The 25,349-nt window shown below is 47.5% G+C and overlaps 1 protein-coding gene and 1 long non-coding RNA gene across 4 annotated transcripts; both read right to left on the bottom strand.

Moving 5' to 3' along the window:
* Nucleotides 1-243: 243 nt before the first annotated feature.
* LOC137865125 (uncharacterized) lies at nt 244-8,047 on the bottom strand. Of its 2 annotated transcripts, XR_011101758.1 has the most exons (5): nt 7,706-8,047; nt 7,162-7,221; nt 6,910-7,079; nt 1,801-4,451; nt 244-544 (listed from the first exon to the last, which is right to left on the bottom strand). It is a non-coding gene; the product is annotated as an uncharacterized lncRNA (long non-coding RNA). The 2 variants fall into 2 exon arrangements; XR_011101759.1 differs by lacking the exons at nt 244-544; nt 1,801-4,451 and adding an exon at nt 6,464-6,826.
* Nucleotides 8,048-10,469: 2,422 nt separating this feature from the next.
* LOC137865123 (cytochrome P450 3A30-like) lies at nt 10,470-23,356 on the bottom strand. 2 transcript variants are annotated; one of them, XM_068699919.1, is made up of 13 exons: nt 23,196-23,356; nt 22,112-22,205; nt 20,946-20,998; nt 19,569-19,668; nt 18,980-19,093; nt 18,708-18,796; nt 18,110-18,258; nt 17,464-17,591; nt 17,051-17,129; nt 15,870-16,030; nt 15,448-15,674; nt 13,812-13,974; nt 10,470-11,646 (listed from the first exon to the last, which is right to left on the bottom strand). In XM_068699919.1, the coding sequence occupies exons 1-13, from the start codon at nt 23,264-23,266 to the stop codon at nt 11,551-11,553; spliced, it is 1,524 nt and encodes a 507-aa protein (XP_068556020.1). In that variant the 5' UTR covers nt 23,267-23,356; the 3' UTR covers nt 10,470-11,550. The 2 variants fall into 2 exon arrangements, with proteins under 2 accessions (XP_068556020.1, XP_068556021.1); XM_068699920.1 differs by lacking the exon at nt 22,112-22,205 and having other exon boundaries at nt 23,196-23,273.
* Between the last annotated feature and the right edge of the window lie 1,993 nt (nt 23,357-25,349).

The raw sequence follows: 25,349 nt of genomic DNA, 5'->3' as shown, positions 1-25,349 counted from the left end.
TTTCAGAGGCAGTTTTGACTGCACACAAAAACTCAGCTGCTGCCCAAGATGAGGAAATCTCTTTTTGCAAGGACAGCAGACAGGGAAGCTCTTGGCAGATGGAGCAACCTGTGAGTCACTTCCGTGGCTTTTCCAGGAGATGTTGCAGACAGAGGCAGGACATTGAACTTAGCTGAGATTTCCCAACTGTCATGTTATTTGGGTGGCCAAACATGAGTCATTTCTAAACCTAGATCACGCTGGTTTTGTTGTTGTTGTTTTGTTGTTTTTTTTTGTTTGTTTGTTTTCCCTGAAAACAGACTATCTACTAAAATAAAACAAAACAAAACAGATATTCCTGGTGAAATCAATCTGTGTCAGCTTTCCTGAAATCAGCACCATATAACAAGCATGAATTTTTCTCCTCTAAGTTATTTATCCTCATGCCTGGGACCAGACTGAGGAAAGAGGCTGGAGAGGCCGTTATGTCCCACCAGTAGCTGTCCTCTGAAAGCAGTCCTGTGAGCTGAACAGGGATGCAATGCTGCAGTCTCATCTCTGGATGCTGAAAAAAAATTCTAATGAGAAAAAGATTTTCATATGGTCAATGACTAAGACAGTAATTAAATGAACTATATAAAATGTTTTGGAATTAGTAGAGAAAAACACAGCTTTATAAAGTGTAATAGAGGCTAAGGAAAGCAGCAGTGTGACCCCCAAGATTTTGACATGTATTCAGCACGTGTAGCATGAGGTGTCCTGGTGTACACGTACAATGGGACTCGTCTGAAAGGAATGAAGAGCACCAAGGAGCGAGAAATTAGAAGACAGAAAAGAGGGAGGGGGATTAATCAGCATTAGTGCTGCTTTCAATCACTGTGTTCCCTATAGAAATTAAATTGCTCGACTCATATCAAGTTACCCATTACCAATACACGCCGTTGCTTTCGTTCCTCACTTTGCTGGGCAGACTGCAGTGATGTCCTTGTGCTTCAGCCTTGTCTGCAGAGTAAAGGGGTTAATTTGATCTCCCTCTCTGTCTCTTTAAATATAACTCCTAAATTTGATCGTTTGCCTTTTTTTTTTTTTTTTTTTTTTAATTATTACTACAATAGCTGCAGCTTTTCTGGAGGAAATAGCTCTCCCACCAATACACTGCAGTTTTCCAAAGCAAAGTTTGAACCACCTCCATCAAACCTAATGGTCACAGCTTTTAAACCTTTCAATGAGGGTAACAAGCTATTATTAACCACAGCACAAAAGCAAAATACAAGCTCTCCCAGCCCAGTATCTGCAGCTCCAAAACCAGATATAACAAGACAAACACATCATATACACATACGTAATCCTGAGAATATCTGTCACATATATACATGGTACACACTTTTGGTTCTTGCATAGATATCCATATACTTGGAGTAGCCACAAATGATAGCTGCAAAAAACAAGTCTCCGATTTTCATTACCACCTGTAATTCCACCTGGGTTCATTACTTCCTCTGCTAAAGTGATAAATAAAGTAATAATTCTCCCTAAAAGCTGTGCTGTGTATTGCACTGCTTGAGCACCCTCCTGGTACATTAATGGGGTGCTGGGACAGGCATTATGGATGTTTAGATCCCAGTATATGAGCTGAGTATTCCTCCCCACCTCAAATTAAGAAACCCAGCATTTTGAGGAGATTTACATTGATTTTTCTGCTGTAAGCCAAACCAAGCTAGAGCATCTGGAGTTCTTCACAAAGTGCTCGGCACGTGCTGGAAACTTGGCCTTGTGTCCCTGAACAGGCCAGAAATAGCCTGTCCCCAGGGATCAACTGACCTCCATGCTGCCTTTCCAGGTCTGTAAATTTTATCTGATGGGCTTCAAGGGATTTCCTCTGATTATTGCGGGTGCCTCTGGAGATAGATTTGAAAGGATCCTGAATGCCTGTGAGACCTCTCCCTCTGAAGCCAACCCATGGAGAAACCTGGCGGAGGAGCTGTAAATCTTGGGAGGTTTTACAGCAGCTCCCCAGACATCTGTATTGCCTGTATCAGCAAACGCTCCATGCATCGCTATGGGAGTGGGATGTGGCAAGGGGAGAGCTTAATTTAGAAAGCAACTATTTAATACCTACAGTTCTACATGGCAGCCAAATATGTAACCCCAGACAAATAGCTTTCCTAACGCAGACTGTATTAATATGTGTATATATATAAAGTAACAGCATTGCACTCACATGCTCATTTTCCACTGGCTGATCATGGGCAAACCCTCAATCACATCCAGACCCTGCTGTGCTACCACAAATGCTGGAAAGAGGTAAATATTCACGTGTCTAGGCTCCTTGTTTCCCTTCCAAAAAGAAGGCATGCTACTGCCCCAGCCCAGCTGCAAGGGAGGCATTTGAATTAAGAACAGAGCTGCACAATAAATCTTCCTGGGTGGGAACAGAGGTAGCACAATGGGGTTGAAAAAAGAGGGAGTGGGAAGAAGGTTCTGGGGCATGCTGGTATTTTGATAGCATACATAGTTTTGGCCAGAAAAAAAAATATCTCAGATTGGTTTAGTGGCAGTGATGTGATGGGTTTGCAACCTTTCCTACAAAACCTGATGTGCTTTGTATAAAGAGTGCCATAGAAATGAGAGGAATCAATACAAAGATGCCTCTGTGCGTGCATGTTTTATATTAAGACTTAGTTGATGACTTCTCGTCATTTGAAAGAAATGTTCAGCCTCAGTGCTTGAAATTATCCAGCTGCAGCATTTTCTACTCAAACCAATCTCCAGTTAATTTGATCCTTCATTTATCTTGAACAAAGCCTCCTAATAAAAACATTTGTATTACAAATGATACACTTGATCAATGGGATTGCTTTAGGCAAGTATTTGATAATTTGAACACTAGCTATAAAAAGTTCTCATTTAATAAATGTAACTGGCCCAAATTTGCAGTGAGAGAAAGCCCCAAACCTGTACATCACTAAACAAGCCAGACTGTAATTAAATATAGGGTTATTTAGATGTTCTTAACAACATTATTGTTAGAACTGGCTAGTGTAATCTCTGTGATATTAGCCGTAATTATTTTTAGGTAGCACGATTAATTATTTAGTTCAGTTCAAGTGACAAGAATGGATTGATTCAAAATAAGAAGCTGACTGGGTGCTAAGCTATTAATTTCCTTTCAATCCTGTAATTCCTTTGGTCAAATTGGTGAGATAAATACACACACGAGAAAGAGGCAGAGACCTCTCCCAGGCACGGACTCATGCACACAAATACCTGCACACCCCACCCCTCGCACTACAGGCACCTCCTTGACAAATCTGCCTGTGGGCATATTTACTGCTGTTTTCCCACAAAACCTGCCAGAAAACTTCTGACTTGTGTTTTGGGCAATAGCACCCTGGGCATCAACAGCAGCCAGGTCCTGTGCAGTACAGGGGATAACACGGGACCCTTTGCAGGGGCTGGGAGTGGGGAAACAGCCACCAATAACATTCATGCCTGCATTTCTGAGATCGCTTTTCAAGCATATGAGCACTTCAAGGTCGCAGACTGCTTTGCTATGGATGGTATGTTCCCCCTCACAGGCCTGGGTCTGAGCTAGGAAACATTACCCCTTGACAGTCAAAGCGGATTTCTGCTTTATTGCATTTGCTGTTATCCCTCACTCCTGGATGCTTTGGGAAGCAGTCCCCCTACTTGGAATTTTATGCTGTGTTTATTTTCATTAATGGTGGCATTAATCAGCTGTTTTCCCTGGGTCTCCATGGACTGCTCGAGGATACTCTTGGAATGCAAAGACAAATTCCAGGTCAGAATTCCTGTTGCTTGCTATTATTATGGTTGAAAAGTGAAATCACTGCTCTCTTTGTTCAGACTTGTGCACGAGCACACTAAAAAACTGCCAGCAGCTCCAGCATCCCTTCTGCACCCTGGTCAAAGAACTCTGTTCCGACACAGCTACCAGCAGCTGTATTATGAAAAAAATTGAAGTCTACAACAAAAATGTCACACCATACATCTGCCTATTTTGTTTTGCTTCTCCAACCCTTTTAAATCAGCATTTTTAGGACTTCATTTAAAATGGAAGACCAGGAAAGGGCACAATGAGGATTCTCTCCTGTCACATCACGCACTGAGTTGTACACCATAACAGCCTCAAATCTCTTCCAATCCATCACTTATTTCCCTCTAGAAACTTTTCCACTCTATTGTCTTTGACTGTTATTTATTTATTTGGTTAGCTGACTTCAAGGGACATTTCTCCTGGCTGGATAAAGACATTTTGCAAACAAACGCGTGGAAACATTTCTGATAACGCTGCAGAAAGCTGGGTCCCTGTGGGCAGGTGATGCTCCGTGCCGTCCAGCAGCCACCGCAGCCTGCTTCAGGAGCAGCATTTTCACTGCTGGCTGCAGCGAGGGCTGAGGTGGGAGGAATTAAAGGGTTGCTCGAGGATCCACCGGGCTCTAAGGACTCCCCTGGGGAGGATAAAAAGGAATTAAGAAGGACTTTTATTGACGAGGATATGTTGCTTGTGCACACAAAAGAGCGTAATTGTAAGTATAAGGAGGGAGGTTTGCTATGGCTGAAACTATCGTTTACACCCCATGGAGAGTAAAAAAAGGTCTTTTTAAAAAAATAATAATTAAAAAAAAAAAAGGCTGAGAACTTGGGTAGATGCTCTACCTTTTCTGGTGCTTTACAAGTCAGTCCAAAAGGCCTGAGGCCCAGATAAGGGTTACTAAATAGGAAAGCAGCAATAAATAAATAGCATTGTCGCCCCTTTTCAGAGAGCTCCACATTTTGCTGCAGCACCCTGAGACACTGAGCTGGAAGAAGAGATGTAGATCTTCATCAACAAAGTGTATTCCGTGGAAAAAAAAACCACCTTTGGGCAACTCTGCAGCATCCAAAGGAGAGGAGAACACGATGCCAGCGTCTGTTCAGCGCCGGGAGAAGAGAGCATCTGCTTCGAGACTCTCTGACGTTTACTTCGAGTGAGAAATCGTTGCCCTAGCCATAATACTTCAGGAGCGAGACACATAAAGTGAATGGAATCCACACAAATGAGGTAGTTAGCGTAACCGAATACGCTGTTCATTCCTTCAAGAATGAAAAATATGAGTAATTCCCTGGCAAGGCCCAATTACAGCCTGCCAGCCTTAGCACACGGGTTATATCTATTATGAAATAATAAGATAACATTAATAAGATTCCCAGAAAGAATATCAGATAGCCATTCTCCCAGCTGCATAAAGCTGGTCTGACTATTCAAGTTGTCTCCTGCCTGAGGAGCCCAGCACTCACCAGGTCTTTCTGGTCATCTTTGGCCAGAAAGGTGCAGGTCTGCCAGCTTTTAAGCAAGCGGCTCCGAGCGGGAGATAGGGCAAGGGCTGTGGGAGTTCTAAGGAGCTGCTCTCTTTAAGGGAATTTCAGTATCAGGCAGGAACTGGGTGCATATTCTTCAGGTGAATATTGCCACCCCCTTCCTTTCATTTTTTTTTTTTTTAAATAAAAATGAAATATAATAAATAATAAAAAGACTTAGGTACAGTTGATTGTAACATCACAGGTTGCTCAGAAGCCCAGAAGGGCAGGAGACAGCTGTGATTTCCATCACTGATTTAGCAAGCTGCTTCTCAGACACTGGTAGGGGGCAGCCAGCTCTCCAGGCCCAAGGAGCGAAGCTACCAGCAGCCAGAGGCTGTACATTTGGCAGGTGGCTAAATTGGCTCCGCAGCCTCACCCGGCCTTCCCTTCACGGGGAAGGGAAGATGCTGAGTCTCAGCACAGAGGGTAGTGTAATGAGGATTAATAAGGCGTGTGAAGATGCTATGTAATTGTCCGGCTGGCTGTTTCCTTTGCACCTTATGCTATCATTTATGCTCATGCAAAGTGGCTGTAAAATGCTCCTGGTCTGATTCAATATAACTCCACGGACCCTCGTACAGGTGTAAATTGCTCTGTGAAGTTCAGGGCAATGTCTAAATGCCCTGAATCTAGGCTCCTAATCTAGTCGTCTCCATTGTCTTTCCTTCTGTCCCTGAAATTGCACACAGCCAATTGAATATTTTAGTGCCCAATGAGCTACAAAATGTTGGCTATTTCATGCAAAATAATGCATGAAATAAATAAACAAATAAATAATAATCCCTGCCTGGGACTCCCCAAGAGGTGAATTTTCCGTTCTAGCCCCTCAGGGACTGGAGGTGCACGATGACCATGAATCCAAGCCAAAGACAAGCCATGAAAAATGAAGTTACAACATCGTCTTGAAGGAAATGGTCAAAAAGCCCATGCCTGACCTTGTCCAGACATAGGAAAAAGCAACTGCAGACCAAGAGCAGCTGTAAAATGAGCCTGAACTAAAACGTATTACAGGGAATAACCCTTAAAGAGGTGGAAGGCTTTGCTCGATGCACTCCTACAGGTAATTTCAATCCCTGGCAGCTGCAATGTTTCAATAATGAATGTCAGACCGCTGGACAGCTGAGAGGGGAATAAATATCTATTTGCCTTCACTGGAAGTAGCATTAGTTTGACATATGACATTCAAATGATATGAACTTTAAAAGAGTGGTTAAATGACTGCTGTTTGACTTGAAACCTTGAATCCACCGAAGCAGCATCCCAACCGTTTACCTTCGCTCCGAGGGGGATTGAAACGCTGGGCTTAAAAATGAGAGATCAGAGCGTTTCTGCAAACACAGCCCGCGGGATGCAGCGTGTCCAGCTGGTAGCATATGTGCCCCGTGGGACGAGAGGGGGAAAGATGGATTCTGCTGTATGGCACCGTCCTTGTGTCCCCATCACCGCAGACGCCTGCAGCCAGCACAGGGGGAGCAGCACAGAGCTGGGTGACAGAAGGGGAGAGGATTGAGGGACGAGCTCTGGGGCCATGGGACAGAATGGGGTGCGAGAGCAGGGTGCCCCTACCTGGTCCCGTCCTCTTTCTCCTGGTGTCCTCCTCCTCCTCCTCTTCCTCCACGCCGCTCTCGGAGGCTCTCTTGCACTCTGCCTCCCAGGCAGCCAGCCCAGCCTGTGCCGTGCCCGTCAGCTCATTTCGGGGTTGTCCGAGAAACCAGCGCTGTGGAGCATTTACCTCTCTATTTTGGGAGACCTTGTTAAGCACTTGTCACATTAGCCTGTCAGCTTAATACCAGCAGTCATAACACTTTTATAACCTACCTGCTGAAGTGCCTTTGCTTGCAATCCTTGCACTAAAGCAAGAGCTCAGGACCAAAGCTGCTGCAAGAAAAAAAAAAGAAATCGCTGCTTCCTGACCTTTGGGCAGACTCTGTGGGCTAATTATTCCATCGATTTTAACCGAATCAAGCGTTCAGTGAGGCTGTCTGGAGGCCTGCCTCTGTTCAACTGCAGGTCTCGTACCGCACCAGCAGCAATCATGCGGACAACCTTGTCGCGAGCTGGGGTCAGGGTCAGCAAAGCTCCGAGTGGCTCGCGCCTGGTGGCAGGCAGGGCTGGTGGCAGGCAGGGCTGCCCTAGCAGGGGACAGCCCAGGGACATCCCCACTCGCTGGCTCATGCCACCGGGGGAGAGGACCGAGAGCCAGCAGAGCACTGGGGCATGCATTAAGCCCAGCAGTGACACCCCTCCCAGCACCGTATTAAATGCAAGCGGGTGCTCTTGCTTAAAACTGGACTAAATAATTGAAGCACAAGTGAGTGGGGCCAGATTTGAATGTTGCAGCTTCGTGGTGAGCTCTCCTTACAGCAAGGAGAGCTTTCCAGGAGCTGCTGCTGCTAAGCTGAAGGCAGGTTAGCTTCAGGAAGCAGCACTGTGCTATGGGAGGGAAATCAGCACAGCAAAGGAGCTGGCACTGAGGGCCTTTTATAGATCCTATATGTGTTTCGGGGGCAGCAGGAGACTTGATTCAGCAGCTGAAGCACATTAGATGAGCTCCTGAAGCACTTGTGGTTGAGTGCCGTCCAACCGAAACCCATTTGCTCACTCTGTGACTTCACTGGGATCTGAGTCAAAGCATGGCACAAAGGCAGATATGCACCAGATCTCACTGTTGGTTAGCTGTAAACATTTTTATTTTTTAAATGTATTTGCAGGTAAACTGAGGCATGACGCTGCTGAAGCCTTAAGCTCCATTTCCCTCTGGCTGCAGGGGAGCTGTGCGTGTTCAGCACCTCTGGAAGTCAGAGCAGCAAGGACAGGCACAGACCAACCCCAGAACTGCGGCACCAACCAGAGGAACACCAGAAATCAATCCCATCCCACGGGCTATGCCAGGCTCGTGTCTATCTGTTGGAAGGCTCCCAGGATCAGAGCGATTCCCCACTGTAAGCTCCCACCCAGCCACCCCACCAAACCAACATTTGAACCTCATCATTGAAAACAGCATCCTGTTAACCTTTTCAATGCCTTTTTCCCCTAATCTTCCTTTCTGCTCTTCATCACTACCAGGTTTAGCAACCCCTGCCTCTGTGTCAGCCCCATTAGCAGCAGCACTGCTATCGATTCTCCTGGTCACAGTGAGGTGGACGTGAAGTTTCCTGGTTAACAGAGCAGAGCCTGGGAGCAGCACCACTCTCTGCCTCCCCTCCCTGATTCAAGGTGAAGGCAAACGGGCAGATCAGCCTCCTCTCCTAATCCTTCCTACAAGCCCAAGTGGGAAACAGCAAAGGCGTGCACTTGCTACTCTCCAGTGCTTCTGAATTCAGCCAAATGGAGGTGAGATTTGGCATGCCCCAGCATCACCTTATCTTTGCCAGAACCCAGCACAAGCACCTGAAGATAAAGCCAGGCAGCACCACGAGCTCGCTGGTGGGTTCTCCGCAGGTAAATCCGCGTTGCAAGCTGCAGCTGCCGGCTCACACGCTTAACCAGAGCAGAGAAGCAGCACCAGGGTGCCAGCAGATGAAGATGCCTTTGAACAGAGATGAGAAAGGCTGAAATCCTTTGACACCTGGAAGTGAACTGTATATTACTAAAATGTTAAGCAGCTTTGTGAGAGAGATTATCCTGAAGGATATTTTCCGCAGTGTTGACATTTGTGTGTGAGTGATTAATTCCAGCGCGGGCATGGAGCAGGGAGGCAAAACCCTTTGTGAACCGCTCGTGACTTCCCTCGCTGCCACCAGCCAAGCCACAGCCTTCAGTCTAGAGAGGTCGTTAATGCCTCCCTGACCTGTGACACTGTGTTACTTCATCACCCTCATCTGCTCGGTCACCTCTGAAGGCAGAGACTTGGGGATTTTCCATGCCCCTTTTTTGTCAACCACTGTGGCAGCAGAGTCACTTTTCTGCTGTTTGTTCTCCTGGTTTTTGACTGCCTCTATATTTTGTTGTTATCTCTTGAGATGCTCCATCACAGCCACAGTGAAACACAGAGCAATGGCTTTAAAAGAGAGGGACGGTAACAGCAGAAAACAAAGATGAACCCTTGCTTTTGTGCAAGGGCAGCAGAAGGTAGCTGTGAAGCTGCAGGTCATGAAGGCAAACAGGGAAGCTGGAATTTTCTGACCCTCCCACCCTGCTCATCGCTGGCTCTCAAGGGAAACAGCCTCATCCTTTCCCTACCCTTTCAGGCAAGGATGTCTTTCACTGGGGAATTTAATCCACTGCAGAAAGGTTGTTATGTGTCTTTTGGGGTTTTCAACTAAATGCTTCAAAAGTATGAAGAAAAAAAAAAGAAAATATAAACTATAAAAAGAAATAAAAGATATATAATAATATATATAATCTATCTGTCTATAAAAATAGTATATCAGAACAGAAAAGCAATATAAAAAGAAAGAAAACAACTGCTGTCTAGTGACTGAAGTTCCTAAGCCCATTTTTGCACTGGAGACCACTTCACACTTACACCATCAATGGCTCTCCTCAGCCATTTATTTTGGACTGGGGCGTCTTACACTCAGCGTCTCTACAAGCAGCTCTTACTACTGATGATATATGTTAGGTAACACCTTAGATGCGTTTAGGACAGAATGAGTTTTCATCCGCCAGGAATCCAAGCATTATTATACATGGTAGTGACCGGGGTAGGTGCACATGCAATTATTTCAGCCAGCACTGAAATTTGACAGTTTGGAAGCAGAAGACTGTGATGGGGAAGGGTACATCAGAGCAGGTACGTGAGTTGTCCAGGAGGGAGCACGGACAGCACTTTGAACCCTGCATGAAGTCATCAGATCTGCAGCATGGAGCAGACCCTGGAATCAAACCTCTTTGCTCTCACAGAAAGACGAATGCCTGGCTGAGACAAGCAAGCCAGCACCTTTGGTAATTTGTGTTGTTACCACGTCATAGTAGAAAAATGAACTGCCAAAACAGGCTCCTGTATCCATTCTGTGGCCCTGACTTTTGAGGCAGAGGTACATTGAGGATCCCACCTAAGCAATGAGGAAGCCTTGCTAGGAGAGGTGGTGGGACAGGACCACACCATTTTTTGGCAAACAGCTTGTTAGACCTACAGATGGATTAACTTGTGTATGGAGGAAAGAACAGAAGCAGAGACTGGCTTCAGTTGGGTACAAAAGAGGTAAGCAAGCTTTTTATTGTGATTAACTTCTCTTTAGCAGTTTCTGGACAAGTAACACGAAGTGGGAGAGTACAGAGCATAAGGTCCTCCAGAATGTAAAAAAAGCATAAAGTCTGGGCAAGACTTCCCAGCTCTCAACAGCCAAAGGCAACGTCTTTCTTCCAGACCAGTGTTCCCCAGGACATCCAAAGGCTCTCAGTGCTACACCCTGTGTCATTTTTAATTCAGTTAATTTGGTCTTACAATGGCCTAATACACATCAGAGACTAAAAGGTGTCACAGTAGCAGTGTAGATGGTGCCTGTACTGACAGTCGCTTCTGTGGGAGATGGCTGCGTGCCCGGGGTAAAACAAGCAAACAATCAGAAAATACACGCAGGGCACTTCTCTCCCACTCCACAAATCTCCAGTCATTAGGGGGAACTGCTTGTCTCTGGGCTCCTTCAGTTAACTCATCTGCAATCTGAATCACTCATAAAATCATAAGAAAATCTAAATAAATCAGCATCAGAAAATTTGCCACGGGCATTCATTCCTGCAAGGACGTGACCACTTTAACACTTGTCAGGGTCAGAGCACACAGCTGAGGAAATATCCCTGGACAACTCTGCATCCCCAGGAGTATAAAACCAGAAGACACACCGAGCTGCCCAGCAGGCAGTAGGAACAGGAGCAATAGTAGCATTACTTAACTGTGTGCAATTTGCTCTCCCTCTCCTGATTTAAATTACACTGCCAGAAGAGACTGACAGTGTCTGGAATCAAATTGCTGAGAAAAGTGCCTCTTCAGAAGTAGAAGAAAAAAAAAAAAACACCCAAATAACTTGAGTGGAAATGGTCTTGCAAAATGCCTATTGTGATCTGGGACAGCAGGATCTGGGACTGAGGAGTTTTCATTAGGCTAATGCTCATTTAATTATGCCAGGCCAACCCCCTAAATGCCATGTTGTGAAATGGGGATTTGCACCACTGACATTTTTACATTGCACACATCAATCTGGGTCTCTGCCTAAGATTTAGGCAGAGAAAGCACCATCAAACAAGAGTCTCTGATCTGTTCCTTCACTTTTCCAGGTCACCGCGGACTCTGGGGACCATCTTCAGGACGATGGGCTTCTTTGGTTGCATGAAACCTTTCGTGTCCAAAACCAGGGGGATCTTGAGGAAAAAAGAAAACCAAAAGTACCACGTAAGATGGGGAAAAATGGGGAAAAGGGCAGTCATGAAAATGAGAGAACCCCTACAGCCCACACACATCTCAGCCACCCCCCATTTTCAGTGCATTTCCTGACTTTACAGGTGTGTTTATAGGGCTATCACTAGTGCTCATGTAAAACAGACATGAGCTGGAGCTCAGTAGCCCTCAGCTCTTGATGAACTGGTCAGTGAACGCTGGTGTCCACATGGACAGTAAGAGGCACTCAGTGCTTGATGGGCTGCACACAGAGGGAAAAGCAGCCAAAATCCATCCAGGGAGCAGCAGCTGAGGAGGGGCACACGATGCCATTTTGTTTAACACTGAAATGTGTCAGCACTAAGGGGAGCTGGGCCATAATGGGAGTTAGAGGAACAATGTTATCTGGGAAATGAAGAAACAGAGAGAGCTGCTTGAGCTGAGTACCAAAGAAAAAGAGTCCTCCTGCAGAAAAGCACCAGGTTCCCTTGGGGTGGAAATTTCAATAAAAAGAACATTTACAGTTAGTGGTGAAGGGAGTCATCTTGTGGGGCAGGGAGAAGTGCTTCACCGAACCTCCTCCACTGCCACAATGCTGCTCATGTCCCAACTCTCCTCCTCCCCTGCAGGACACGGGCAGTACACCCCCACCCGACAAAGTGCACTAAAAGCCCCAATAAGCTTTGCTTCAGGAAATTTCAGCAATGTGGCTCTGAGCCCAATGTGCCATCAGTGGAGGAGTGAGAGGAGGTGGCAGCTCCCATGTCTGTATTCCAAAGGGATGTTCTGAGGTGAATTTTTCCCTTCCCCTCTGATTCAATACACACGACATCTTCTGAAGGAAAAAAGGGCTGAAAGAGACCCATAAACCTATGGGCACCAATAATACAATACATATTTAACTTGTCTCCCTTTAATTAAAGGCAGTTATAAAAAGAATCAATTTTATGGATTGCAGAGGACTAGAAAAATGTCATTAGACTTGGGGGAGGGTGGATAGGTCACCACATTGTTAATGGACTATTACAGTCTTTCACCTCCGGGTTACTAGTTGAGTCACAATCTGAATCTGCAGAGATTCCAGCTGAGTGCTCGTGCCAAGTAATAACTCTGTGAGTATTTTTGTTTTATACAACAAATGTCCTTTGAATGCACTTGCTGCCCCCTCTGCTCTGATCTCCTAAGCTTGTCTCGTGAACAAAATGTATTAATGGCAGCAAAGCCAGATTGGGGCTGGAAACTGAGTGTCCGTAGCCGAGAGTAACAGCAGATGCTACCTGCCTCTGAGTCATGGGGAGTTGCCCTGTTTTCAGGATATGCTGCGATGATTGCTGGAAAATTACATCAGGCATTTCCTTTATGTCAAACAGCCCCGTCCTGCAGGGCCTGTCCCATCAGCACCGTGTGCAGCAATGTGGGAGCCCACACAAAACCAAAAACAGGTGTGAAGGAGGGAGGGAGCCTGTTCCCTGTTTCTCCTCTGCCTCCGAGGACCTCCATAGCCTCAAAGGGGGAAGAGTCACCAATTAAAATTTATCTCAGATTGCACTTGGCTTAAAATTGTTATGCTTTAGAGGTCGCCTGGTGGCCCGTAAGAAATGAATTCTGCTGTCTCGGGGTCTCAAAGCGAATGGCCATGCCTGTGTGGCAAAGCACAGCCTTGGAGCAGGGATAATCACTCTCTGGAGCAGGGTCTGCCTAAGCTGGGTCAAGGCAGAGTGGCAGGGAACAGTAGGGGCTGAGCACCCTGCAGCTAGCTGCACCCCAAGCAAAGCAGAGTACTTCAGCCTGATATATTCCATTAACATCAATTCTGCTTCTGCAGAGGCTTAAAAAACGTATCAGTAACTTGTGTCAAACCATTTAAAATAACTGAGAGCATTTAAATACGGTTATTCCCACATGCCTCTCTAATCCACAGTGAAATCTTCCTCACTGGTCTCTGTGTGAAGCAGTAAAAACCCAAGTCTGCAGACAAGGTTCAGTGGTCATGAAGCTATCAGTCTCTGAACTCCTTGGGGATGGGGGATTTAATGTTCAAGTGGGACAGTTCCCTATTTGTCCTGAGATGCAGGAAAAAGAGAGTGCACAGGACCACCCCAGTGGGGCCAGAGAGCAGGTAACAGCACACATCATCCCAAATCCTCACCGGAGTGTCTTTGCAGGGTCTGAATGAGAAGTGTTGCAGAAGGACAACCACAGCCATTTTCATCACGAGGAGAGCAAACCTCATTCCGATGCAGTTCCTGGGGCCGGCCCCAAACGGCAGGAAGATGTAGGGGTCGATGGATTCTTTGTTTTCTTTACTGAACCTGATTACAGAAAAATATGTAAGGTTAGAAAGAGCTTCTGTTCTAGGTGTGTCGGCTCTCAGATCTGAAGATATGAGGGGTCTGGGAAGGCAAAGGCTTTTTGTGTTTCCGTGCATATTAGAAGAAACCAGCTAAGTCCCTTATTTCTGTCTCAATAGATGCCTTATGCCTCTGCTTTTATCCTGCTGTTTGGAGTTGGCTGCGCATCTCTGGGTGTGTCAGGTGAACAGGGAAGACCTGAAATATGCTAACAATTTCATAACTACTCTTTTCTCAGAACTCCCTCTAAGCTCAAAAACTGAACCCAGATTTCAAACCCTAAAACACACAGGTCTACAGCTTCACATCTTCCCTTTAGATCAAAGGCCTGAGCGAGCACAAAGACGTTCTCCCCCTGTGTGACTAAAAGGAGGGTTGCTTTTGAGACACACCAGCCATTCCTCTCCTCATCATGAAAAACAGGGAAGAACAATCAGCTTCACAGAGGAATTTTCCACTGAGCATTTTCAGCAATGCTTTTCAGTGATCAGTTAGTTTTCACGTCAGGAAGCTTTTCATTCCCAGTGCATGAGATCTGGGTATAAACCTTAACCACATTAAGCCAGCAGTGAAGTATCTCGCTACCAAGACACCAGCACAACCCGATGATGAATTTCCAGTGAGGCAAGTGATCCTTAAAGAGTTCCTGTCTACCCACCCTTCCCTGTTTGTCACCTGGTGTAAGAACCAAGCTGCTGGAGTTACCGAGGTGCAACACGCCCCTTGCCAGATGCTCCCACTGGGGTGGTTTCTTCAGCAGCCAGCATGAGGTACATGGCCCACAAGGGTCCATGCTGATTTCAGCAGTAAACATCCCCCTCTACCTTATGCCTGATGCCGCCGCCATGCTGTGTCCTGCAGGGGACCACAACCCCACACCAGGATTAGCTTCCAGAGGCATTTGAGCTCGTGGTGCAAGGGCACAGATCTGGGCCTGCTCTCCCTGGGCCAACCCTCAGTGCCTTCTTGGCCACCTGAAGATGAGCAAGCCCAGGGTCTCCCAGGCTTGCCTCAGGCCTTTGTCTCGTTTCCCAGCAGCTGGCAGAGCCTCCAAAGCAAGGATTGTTTCACAACTAGAGTTGAAAAATTAAGTTTTATTTCCTACCTGTCTTTGCCCTTCCACTGCTGATTTGCACGGCAGCATGCCAGTCACCCAATGGCTCTCGTTTTAATATCTGGCCATAAACCCCTCAGTGTTACAGCTGCTGGGAGCTGCTCTCACTGTCGCTTCCTTCAATGCAGTTAATTAAATTCCATGCACAGTTTATGGATGTAGATCATAAAACTCCCCTCACGGTAATGCTGGGACTAGATGTCAGACAATGATAAATGCCTAATTTAAATGTTATAATCATGCATTCCCCACTTTCACTGCCATTTCCCCTCCCAGGAACCAGGTCGAATGTGCAGCTATTTCTCGCACCAGGCCCTCACCTCTCAGGCCTGAACTCCTCCGGCTCAGGCCAGTACGCCGGGTCGCGGTGCATCACGTAGGCTGGGATCATGACCACCATGTCCTTTGGAATAGTCACCCCGTTGATCTCCACCGTCTTCTTGCAGACCCGCTCGATCCGCCCCCCAGGGGGGAAGAGCCTGAGGGTTTCGTTCACCACCATGTCCAGGTATTCCATCTGCATGATGGTGTTGTACGTGGGAGCAGCCTGGGGACAGCAGGGGAGACAAAGGTCTCAGGATGGCTATGAACACAGGACCCCAACCCCCCGCCAGAAACCAGAAAATGGGAAACCTCAGCCCCAGCATCAGTTCCATTCTGGGTTGCTTCCAGCCTGGTTTGTGGTTCAGGATCCACAAAAAAATATGTGGGAATGAGCCCAGAGTTTCTCCATCCTCCTTACCTTGTTGGGCAGGTTTGCATCAATCTCATCCTGAAGCTGCTGCTGCACATCAGGGTGTGTGGCCAGGTTATAGGAGATGTAGCTGAGGGTGGAACTGGTGGTTTCGTAACCAGCAAAGACAAAGACAAGAGCCTGGGCCAGAATCTCATCATCACTTAATGCTGAAAAGAGGCACCAGAAACATGTGTAAGAAGCTGAAATCTACAGCACAAGTGTGATTAACCCTCAGAAATCCAGGATCCCACTTGTCAGTCCAGGTAATACTATCAATAACTACTTAACACCTGTTGAAGGAAATATCCAGCTAACTTAGACTGGTAGCCTCTGGCACAGGGCAGGGTGGGTCTAGCACTGGTGTGAAGCCAGAAAAACACTGTCAAGGTCAGCAGTTACTTTGCTGTATTTAAGGGTAGAATTGCACCAGCAAAGATATGCATAGCCTGAGCCTGATTTAGAAAATCTGTTATCTTCTGGAACTGTGCTATCTGAGCAAAAAAAAATAAAAAAAAATGGGTATGTGCCAGGAAAAATTGAAGGTGAGGAGATGTCCAGCAACTGCTCTAAGCTCTGAGGTTAGCCACATGCTGCTGAGGGATTAGTAGCCCTGAGCATAGTTTGGCAGTGGTAATGAAGACAATACAGGATTGTGGTATTGCAGCAGCATCCCAGTGCTGCCAGGATGCAGCCTGCAGTGCAGGGTGCCACACAAATTCCCTGTCTGTGAATATCAGAAGTTAACAAGCTTCCTGCCTTGATGGAGGCTGATGGTCTGGGCTATGCCTTGGCTGACCCTTTATTTTCTGAATCTAACAGTTAACCTGGGATGAGCAACAGAGATGAGCTTGTCGATGAGCAAGGTACGTGCAGCATATGTGCTTTGTGTGCTTTATGAAATACAGCCAGCACCACTGGCCTTCAGAGAAGACAAAATAAGAAACAAAGAGGCAAGGAGATATTCACTCTGTTTGCTTTTTGTTGGATAAACGGCCCTCAGGACTTACCCCAGGAAATGGGATATAATAAAATATGGCTGATATGTGATAAGCATCATTATGGCCCTGCTACTGAGACCTTGAAACTCCCATAGAATAAATGACTACAATCCTCTCCTACTTCCATTCTTTAACCACATGAAGAACCACCTGCTCTCTGCTGAGGGCAGGACAGCTCTCAGGACGTACTTTTGTACAAGTCATTCTCCTCAGCAGACTTGGAGTTGTTCTGTGAGTCCACCATCAGCTGCAGGAAATCAACCCGGTCCTGGGGAGAGGAGGAGGCAGTCAGAGCAGAGGTGGGTGGGCAGGGAACAAAACTTGTTCAGCACAAGCTCCTTGAGGAGATGCCTGCTCCACTTGCAGCCCCCCAGCTTCAGAACATGTTGGGGTTCAGGCTGGAGACCCCCTATGAACACATACATTTTCCACATGGAAGCCCATGCAGGGGGTGTTTCTGGCCCTCCCACATTTGACAAGCAGGGAGTTATCCTGGAGAGGAGCAAATGAATACCCCACAGATGCTGAAGGCATGACCAGGGTCCTCCTGCACTCAGAAGGACAGTGCTACGGACAGAAAATGCCCTCTGGGCAGGACTCACCACTTGGTAGCCATTGTCCCGTTCCTTCTTCATCTTCATGAAGTTGGCATTGAAGAAATCCATGACTTTTGAGGGTAACAGAGTCACTTTCATCTTTTCCAGTACTGGGACAACGAAGGGGAACAACACTAAAAGGAGAGAAGTGAACAACATATTATAGCTCAAGGAGGCTGTTATGAAGCGTAGAAAGAAGTGGGGTGAATCTGAGTCCTGACCCAACAAATTGCCTTTCATTGCCTTCAGATCTTTTTTCTTTAAAATAAATAAATAAATAAATAAAAATTAAAATTAACAGGCCTCAGCTGGCATGCAATAGCACTTGAGAATCTTCTGGCCTTCTACTATGATATGTCCTCAGTTCTGCACTGAGTGCAGCTCTTGGTGACACACAACAGCAGCTCTCCACTGCAAAAAGTATCTCTGCTTGTAAGATGATGGAGCAAAGACCCACATGGGGCTGTGCAAATCTTGGCTGTGATTTCCCAGGGGAAATATTTCCTCAGTCCTGCTAGGGTGAATGTAATCCTGCAAAGTGCACCTCTCAGATGTCAAAGAGGACTCTGAGGTACTGAGGGAGCTAAAACGAAATGCAGGTGGTCACTGCACGTGGACGATTCAGGGCTGTATGAAATGAGGTGTGTCATACCTAATAATAGGAACACGGGGTTTAGAAAACTGAATTTGAGAAATTTCTTTATGTTGGTGACAAAGGGATCATTGGGGTTGTTCATGGAGTCAATATCCACACTGAAAGAAGTGCTGACCACTACGTCCATGCTGTAGGCTCCAAAAATGCTGAGTAGAGAAGAAAAAAGAGTGAATGGGATGAGCAAAACCAGAGCAGTGAATAATAGCCAATTTAGGAGCAATCCTTGAGAGAGGGAAGCTCTTTTACATTTTTATCTGTAAAAGAGACTGTAAAAATGGCATGTAAAAATACCACATCTGTGATTTGCGGGGCTTCTGGAATGGGCCCAACTGCTGCCTTGAAATGCATCCCCAATAAAATGAGATGGGGAACCGAGCACCGTTACCCAGCCTGAGCTGAGCAGAGCACAGCAGGCCCACTGCAGAGGAGCACAGCTGAGAAGGGCTCTGTGCTGCAGCATGAAAATCACAGAATTGTAAGGTTTGGAAAGGACCTCCAGATAGCGTTGGGTCACACCCCAAAATGGCTCTCCAAAACAGCTCCTTCCCCACACTGAATACATACTCTTTCCTGTCAGCCTCACAGAGTTACTCACTCCTTCATGGTCACGAACTCATCGTTAGCCACTTTCTTCTCAATGTTTTTCACTAATTTTTCACCATAGAGCTTAATGATAGGGAACATCTGAAATGCAAACCAAAGCAGAAGGCACTGAGACTCTTTCACCTTCTCTAAGCAAGGCTGGGCAGCTCCACGCTGCCATCTGCAACGGGCCACAGTGAGCAAGTCTTTGGCTTCTGGGGGAAGGGGAAAGGTCCCAGCACTCCTCCAGCTTTTGGTGCAAAATACCAGCGGCCTCTGCTTTACCTCCTTCAGCTTCCCGCTGGTGAAGGTTGGAGACAGCACCGTGCGGATCCTTTTCCACTTCTCATCTTCAGCCACACTGAGAGCTGACTCCAGGATCCCGTTCAGACGGAAGTTCTGCATGAGGAGAATTTGGCAGGAAAAGGGACGTGGTTTTACAGGGCAATGGGTGAAGGTTTCTGCCCCCCTTTGACATTACAGCAATGCAAAGAGGCAAGGAAAACAACAGCAACAACCAACACAACAAAACACACAAACAAATATCACGGAGCATTGACTTGGCCCCTAAAGTCATAGCAGCTCTACCTCAAACAGCAAACAACAGAAATGGAAACAGTGCAAGAGGCAGAAACAGCTCGGTTCTAGCATACATCCAGGCTGATGCCCCAGCCAGAATGGCCTCTCCACCTCCCTGGCAGAGTTTTGTTGTCAGTCCTGTCAATAAGCTGGGGCACAACAGAGAGCAAATACTTGCTGAAGGGCTCATAGAGACTCAGAAGCAGAGAGTAAGAACAGAAACCAAGAAGAAACTCTTCCTTTCTTGCTGCATTCGCTCCCCACCAGAGAGGAAAGCAGAGGACGAGATACCCACCCGGCGGTTGGTAAAATTGGTATAGCACTCCTTCACCAGGATGGTTTTGATGATGATGGGGTCGAGAACAGCCAGCAGAGGCTGCCTGCCGTCAAAAATCCTAAGCCAAGAGAAAGCCACGGTCAGTCCATTGCTCACGGGCAGCTGGAGTGAGAGCAGGCTGCTTTGCCCGGGGACAGAGCACTGCGCAATGAGCGCTGCAGCCCACGGGGTTTGGGCCAGCTGAGTCCCCTCTGACAAAGCTGCTAAAGGGACGGGGCTGAAATGGGTTTATTATGCCGTAAAACCAGAGAGAGGGGAAAAAAGGACAGTGCCAAACACGGACAGCATGAGCACTTCTAGCCATCATCTGTGCTGTTACAGAAGGATTTCCAAAGCAGTGTGAGTTCAGATAAAAGGCAGCTTTGGCTGCAACATTGATCCCCGCATTTGGGCTGTCTGAGCTGTGGTTCGGTAACTGGTGGCTGCAGTCAATAAGCCCATACTGAATGGCCACCTGTGGGGTAAAGAGATTTCCCTGTGTGGCCTACAAGGCAATGAGAGGGGAAAAAAATAAAATCTCATCTGCCTCTTCTGTTTTCCGGTCACCAGAGGCAGGAGAACTTAAAAGCCAAAGGGCAGGAGCCTTGGGCCACAGCCGAGGGAAGCTGCCGTCTTCAAGAGGTTTGAGAAAAATTTAATCTTTCCAAAAATATGCTTAGTTTCATGAAGCTCCTACGATCTTTGTGCACCAGTTTTGCTTCGGTCTGCGAGGTTCCCAGGAGAAGCACGATAAGAGCCCCGTGCCTGCCTGCACAGAGCCAGCGCTGGGCAGGGAGCGGGAGGAAGGTTTAAAGGTGGCTCGTGCCCTGGCTCTGGGAGAAGCAGGGAGCAAGATGAAACACACCACGGCAGCCTGCAGCTCGCTTTCTGCTCCAGACAGACACAACAGAGGCTTCAAAGGCTTGAGGCTCTGTTTGACACCAGCAGTGGAGTTTTCTGGGCTGGCTGCGTAGCTGGGAAATGATCGGTGCCTTTCCTCGCTAACGCAGCTGGAGCTAAGAGATAAAGGCACGGCCGTGCTGATGTGGTGGGTGCTGGAGGATGGGGGAGCTGCCTGTCCCCAAGGTCACTAACACCACTGTTTAGCTCTGAATGCTCCCAAAGTGGGGAAAAAAATAAAGACCCCCCAGCTGGCTTCCATCATCCCATCCCAGCAAGAGAGAAGTCCTGGAGAGAACGCTGGAGACTTCCCCAGCCATGAAACTGTTTTTTCCCCATGCCCCAAGCCATCACTGCAGGAATGACAGTGCAGGGACATGGTAGCAAGCCACCCATTCCCATTTGAGATAGAGAAACACCCAGATAGAGAACTTTGTTCTGCAGAAAGAAACTCACCCCCAGATTTTACCGTATTTTTCAAAGCACATCTGATCAAAATTTAGGAATCCCTGCAAAAGAAAAAAGGAGAAACGAATGGTTTGTGAGTGAAGAGTGATCAAAGCAGGTCCCAGCCTGCAGCTGGGAGCATCCCACGGACCCATCCTCAGAGGCAGAGGCTGGCGGGTGCACGGCAGCCCTTAAGAGCCACATAGACTCTGAGGGGACATTTGTGCTGGAGGTAAAAAGAGAGCAGAGAAAGAAAACTGCACTTTCAACTTCCACCAGCCAACCAGCGCTAAAAATATAATGAAGACAAGGTACGATAGGGTACACAGCTCTAGTGTGAGCAGAGTTAGCAGGCAGAACTAGATCCCAGCGTGTCCTTTCATCTTCAGCTCAACAGGTTAGAGCTGCTACTGCCTCGTCCTCCTGAGATCTTCCACAGCAGTTACTGAACCAGAGTGATGAGGGCTCTTCTGTTTTCCTTTGTTCCCATTAAGGTTTTAACTGATGTTACATGTAAGGATGAAACTTTTGGGACACATAACACTCACCATGCATCAACTAAACCATTAGTAAGAGACCATGTGTCATGCTGTAAACTCAGCAAACACAAGTTTAAACACCCCTTTCATTGAAGCTGAAGCTAATACATTTCATCCTGCGTTTCCAGGCAGTTATCTGGAGCCAGCTGATACCCAGTTCTTTGATAAGGTTTGCTAACTTGGTCGTACTTGTTTTATTTGGAAATCTATTCAGCTGGATTAGTTTTAGGATGGTGGAACAGATGGCTGGACAGGGCATTGCTGGGGTGTGACACAAAGCACGAAGAAGCACACAATTCTCAGAAAGTGGCAGCTTTAGGTAGCTCCTCAATATATTTTTTCTTTGTTTCCAACAGTTCTTCAGCTGCTGAGGAGTGGGTAGAAATCTAAATGGGAGCTAATAGCTCAAATTATGAAGTGAGTGAAAAACACAACACCCCTCGTTCAGGTCAGCAAGAACCTTAAAGTAATTTTTGTGTTCTCTGTGTATCCATGGAGCTTCCTACCTGGAAACGTCATTGCCATTACCAAGGAACCAAGGATAGGGGAAAGATGTGACCAAAGAATGGAAAAAACCAGCACCACCTACACGTAAGCCCCTAAGGCAGATGTGGATCAGCAGCTGCCCATACTCACGTGCCGGTACTCCAAGAGCGTTCCCAAAAACGGCAGAGGCCGTGGCCCGGGGATGCCCAGCTTCTTGAAGGTCTGGTAGGGCCATATCCCATAGCTGCCGAGCAAAGCCAGTGTGTGAGATGCATTTACGTAACAAGAAGAGAAGGCTCTTCACTCTAAGCACAGCGAGCAGCTTACATAGCTGCTTCTTGCCACACAGAAAAAGCTGAAATTACGGACAAGCAGCGGCAGACCTGCTGGGGCTGCTCTGCTACTTCAAGAAACCCAAGACCATTTGGGGTACATCTCCATACAAGACAAGGGCTGATGACAGCTGCAGCCCAGCCTAGGCAGATGCAGACATCTCAGACCTTTGCTCAGGGGCTGCATCCCACTGCCCAGGTCAGACAACGGTGACTCAGGAGGCTGAAGGGAACCTCAGAGGGACCAAGATCCCAAGCTGAGACCTGCCCTTGGCTTTGCAAAGACCTCCTGTGAAGCCCAGGTGGAAGAGCCAGAGCAGCACAGCAGCCAAGCAGGGGCATAAATTAAAAGAGCCAATTTAAGTTTTTGCCTGCGTAGCTCACTACAGCTCCCACGAGTGCTGTAAGCAAAAGGGCAATTTTGCCAGCATAACTATTTAAGCAGGGGCTTTTGCTTGCAGAAGCAGGGCAGACTTTACTTGCTGCCTACTCCCAGCTTGCACAGCCCAGCCCTTTGCAACCAGGCAGTTTGCTCCAGCAAAAATAGAATTACTCCTCCCTTTGGCTCTGTGTGGCAAAGCAAAAACAACAAACGAAAGAAAGAAAGAAACAAAACAAAACACAGAGGTTCCTTTTAATCCTCCCAATCGTTTCTTGCTGACAGGGAGGCAGGCAATACTCTCTGACTTCCTCCAGCAAAGATTTCCTTCGTCCCACCCACCCCCTTTATCAGTCCTCATCTCAGCCTTGCAGGTAGCACAGGAAGAGTCAGGATTGTTTTTCTAACACTAATTAATGCACCAGGGCACTTCCTACTGAGTGTGATGCCCCTGTGAGCCCTGGCTGCCCATGCACAGGGACTTCTCCTCCCCAGGCACCCGTCAGGTCTAGCCTCTACTCACAGAATCAGGAGGCTAAAGAAAATGATGAGGAGTGTCCAAGTGGCTAGGGAGAAGTCTGGCAGGAGATTCATCGTGCCTCCCAGCCTGACAGCACCTGACTCCTGCACCGCCCAGGCCTCGGTTTATGAGGTTTGGGGCTGACCTTCAGCTGCAGCCGCGCTCAGATGACGCGGAAGGAGGCGTTGTGCTGCCTCGGTTGCTCAGACTTTAACCCTTGGGCAGATTTGTCCCTGGATGGTGCCAATACCATGCCCAGCCCTGAAGGTTTTGTGACATGAAACTGCTGAAGGTGCAATTTTCAGCAGGGGAAAAGGTAGCGAAGGGGGAAGACATCCATAAAACACCTTCCTGGGAGCGGTGAGGCTCGTGCAGGGAGCTGCCAGCTGCTCTCGCTGCAGCCACCTGCTGCTGGCCGTGCTCTCCGTGGCCCAGCTCACCCCCAGCTGTGCTTTCACCACGTCCATCGCTTTTATCAAGGGGTATGATCAGGAGGGGCTAGGCAATGCTAGGAACTGCCAGGTTCCTAGACAGGTTGCTAAGGGCTGTGCCCCTGGGCCAGCAGCATTTTTTTGCCTCTGCCCTACTGTTTGCAAAACAGGTCCAGGCTCACCTCCAGACCTGTACTGAAGAGCCAAGAAGCAGCACTGACACCTTTCCTAGGAAGACATCTCGGAGGTGCCCAGCTTTGCACGGCCATGATGTGCTTGGTGATTTATGTAATCAGTGACAGATGGGAATCAATTAAGCATTTTACAGGGGCACGTGCCCGAGTTCTGCCCCATAGCCTGCACTGGGCAGCCAAAACCCCATCAGCATGGGGCTACAACTGCCATGTGAAAGGAACCTTACTTCCCTTTTGCTGGGCTCTTACAAAGCACCTGGACCTGAGGAGGCCATGCTCAGGCACTCATCCTGTATCTTTGCATCCAAAAGCAGGTTCTCCCCACACGGGGTGATGCTGGGGACCTCCAGCAGGATGTCAGGGGCTGAAGTTTTAGAGGTGCTCGGGGGCAGATGTGTCCCTGCGAGGGCTGCAGGCACGGGTTAGCTGCCTTGCTTCCCTCACACAAAGCCTTTGATTTTCCAATTACCTCTGCTAATAACTGGTGTTATATCTCAGCAGGAGCTGGGTTTGTGGTTGGGTATTTTCTCCTCTCAGACAGAAACTGAGGCAAAGCCTCAGCAGAGAGAGAGGCCAGCCCCCCTTCTTGCTCCCTCAGAAAGTAAATAAACTGTGCAGCAGCTTCACACACAAGGAAATCACTCCTTTCATCCCAGATGGGTCTGGTGGGAGCAATTTACTCATCTGTAGGTGACTGGCAATCTAACAGACCAGCCAGGAGTAGGAGCAAACAAGATGCAGAGCCCGACAAACCCACGGTGCTGCCGTGCTGGGGCTGGCAGGTGACAGTGGCACCATCCTGACCACACCAGGAGCACATCCCCTCCCACCAGCAACCTCCCCACAACCTCATGGTGATGAAGGAACCACATGCAGGAGAGGAAAACACGCTGCTGCAGCTCTGGAGGTGTTCCTGCTGCTGGGCAGTGGAGGGTCACTATTGAAAGCCACATCCACTGGGCTCCGCACCTGGCTGCTGAACCTTTACAAAGTCTTTACTTACCCAATTTTTCAATATATATATATATATATATATATTTTCTTGCTCGTCTCCTGGAGCACTGTTCTGTCTCTGGCTTGACAGACTTTGAGAAAAATCACAGTCAATAAAAGTCATTTCTCCTCTGAGAAGATGCCCTTCATGGTCTTCTCAGCCCCTGACCACCCAAGTGCTGCTGTCTGACAAGAGAAGAATCAGAAGGAGAAGGGGGAATTTATCCTATCTTACTAAATTAGGTATTCCCCCCCAAATAGCCACCACCAGTCAGAGCTGCAGATCCTGAACACATCACATAATTTTATATGAAATGAGGGTATTAAAGCAATCCTGCTATACATAGACAGTGCTTTGGACCAGACACGATGGGGGAGCGTGTCCTTACTGAGGCTATTTCTGTAATGAGAATATCACTGAAATGGCACCCAGGAGGGAAGAAGCAGAGCAGAAGGCTCTCCGCAGGATGATTCTGGAAACATCTGAGGGCTTGGAGGGCACCCAGAGAGTGCCTGCACACAGGCACAGTCCAGAGTCC

The sequence above is a fragment of the Anas acuta genome, chromosome 15 (assembly GCF_963932015.1).
Source record: "Anas acuta chromosome 15, bAnaAcu1.1, whole genome shotgun sequence".
NCBI classification, from domain to species: Eukaryota; Metazoa; Chordata; class Aves; order Anseriformes; family Anatidae; genus Anas; species Anas acuta.
This window is presented reverse-complemented; position numbering and strand designations above follow the sequence as displayed.

Excerpts from the sequence above, each read along its gene's own strand:
- LOC137865123 (XM_068699919.1), bottom strand. The coding sequence starts at position 23,266 with ATGAATCTCCTGCCAGACTTCTCCCTAGCCACTTGGACACTCCTCATC. Across the intron at positions 18,259-18,707 it reads GAGTTCGTGACCATGAAGGA|CATTTTTGGAGCCTACAGCA; the intron begins GTGAGTAACTCT and ends TTCTCTACTCAG. Across the intron at positions 17,592-18,109 it reads CCCCGTGTTCCTATTATTAG|TGTTGTTCCCCTTCGTTGTC; the intron begins GTATGACACACC and ends CTCTCCTTTTAG.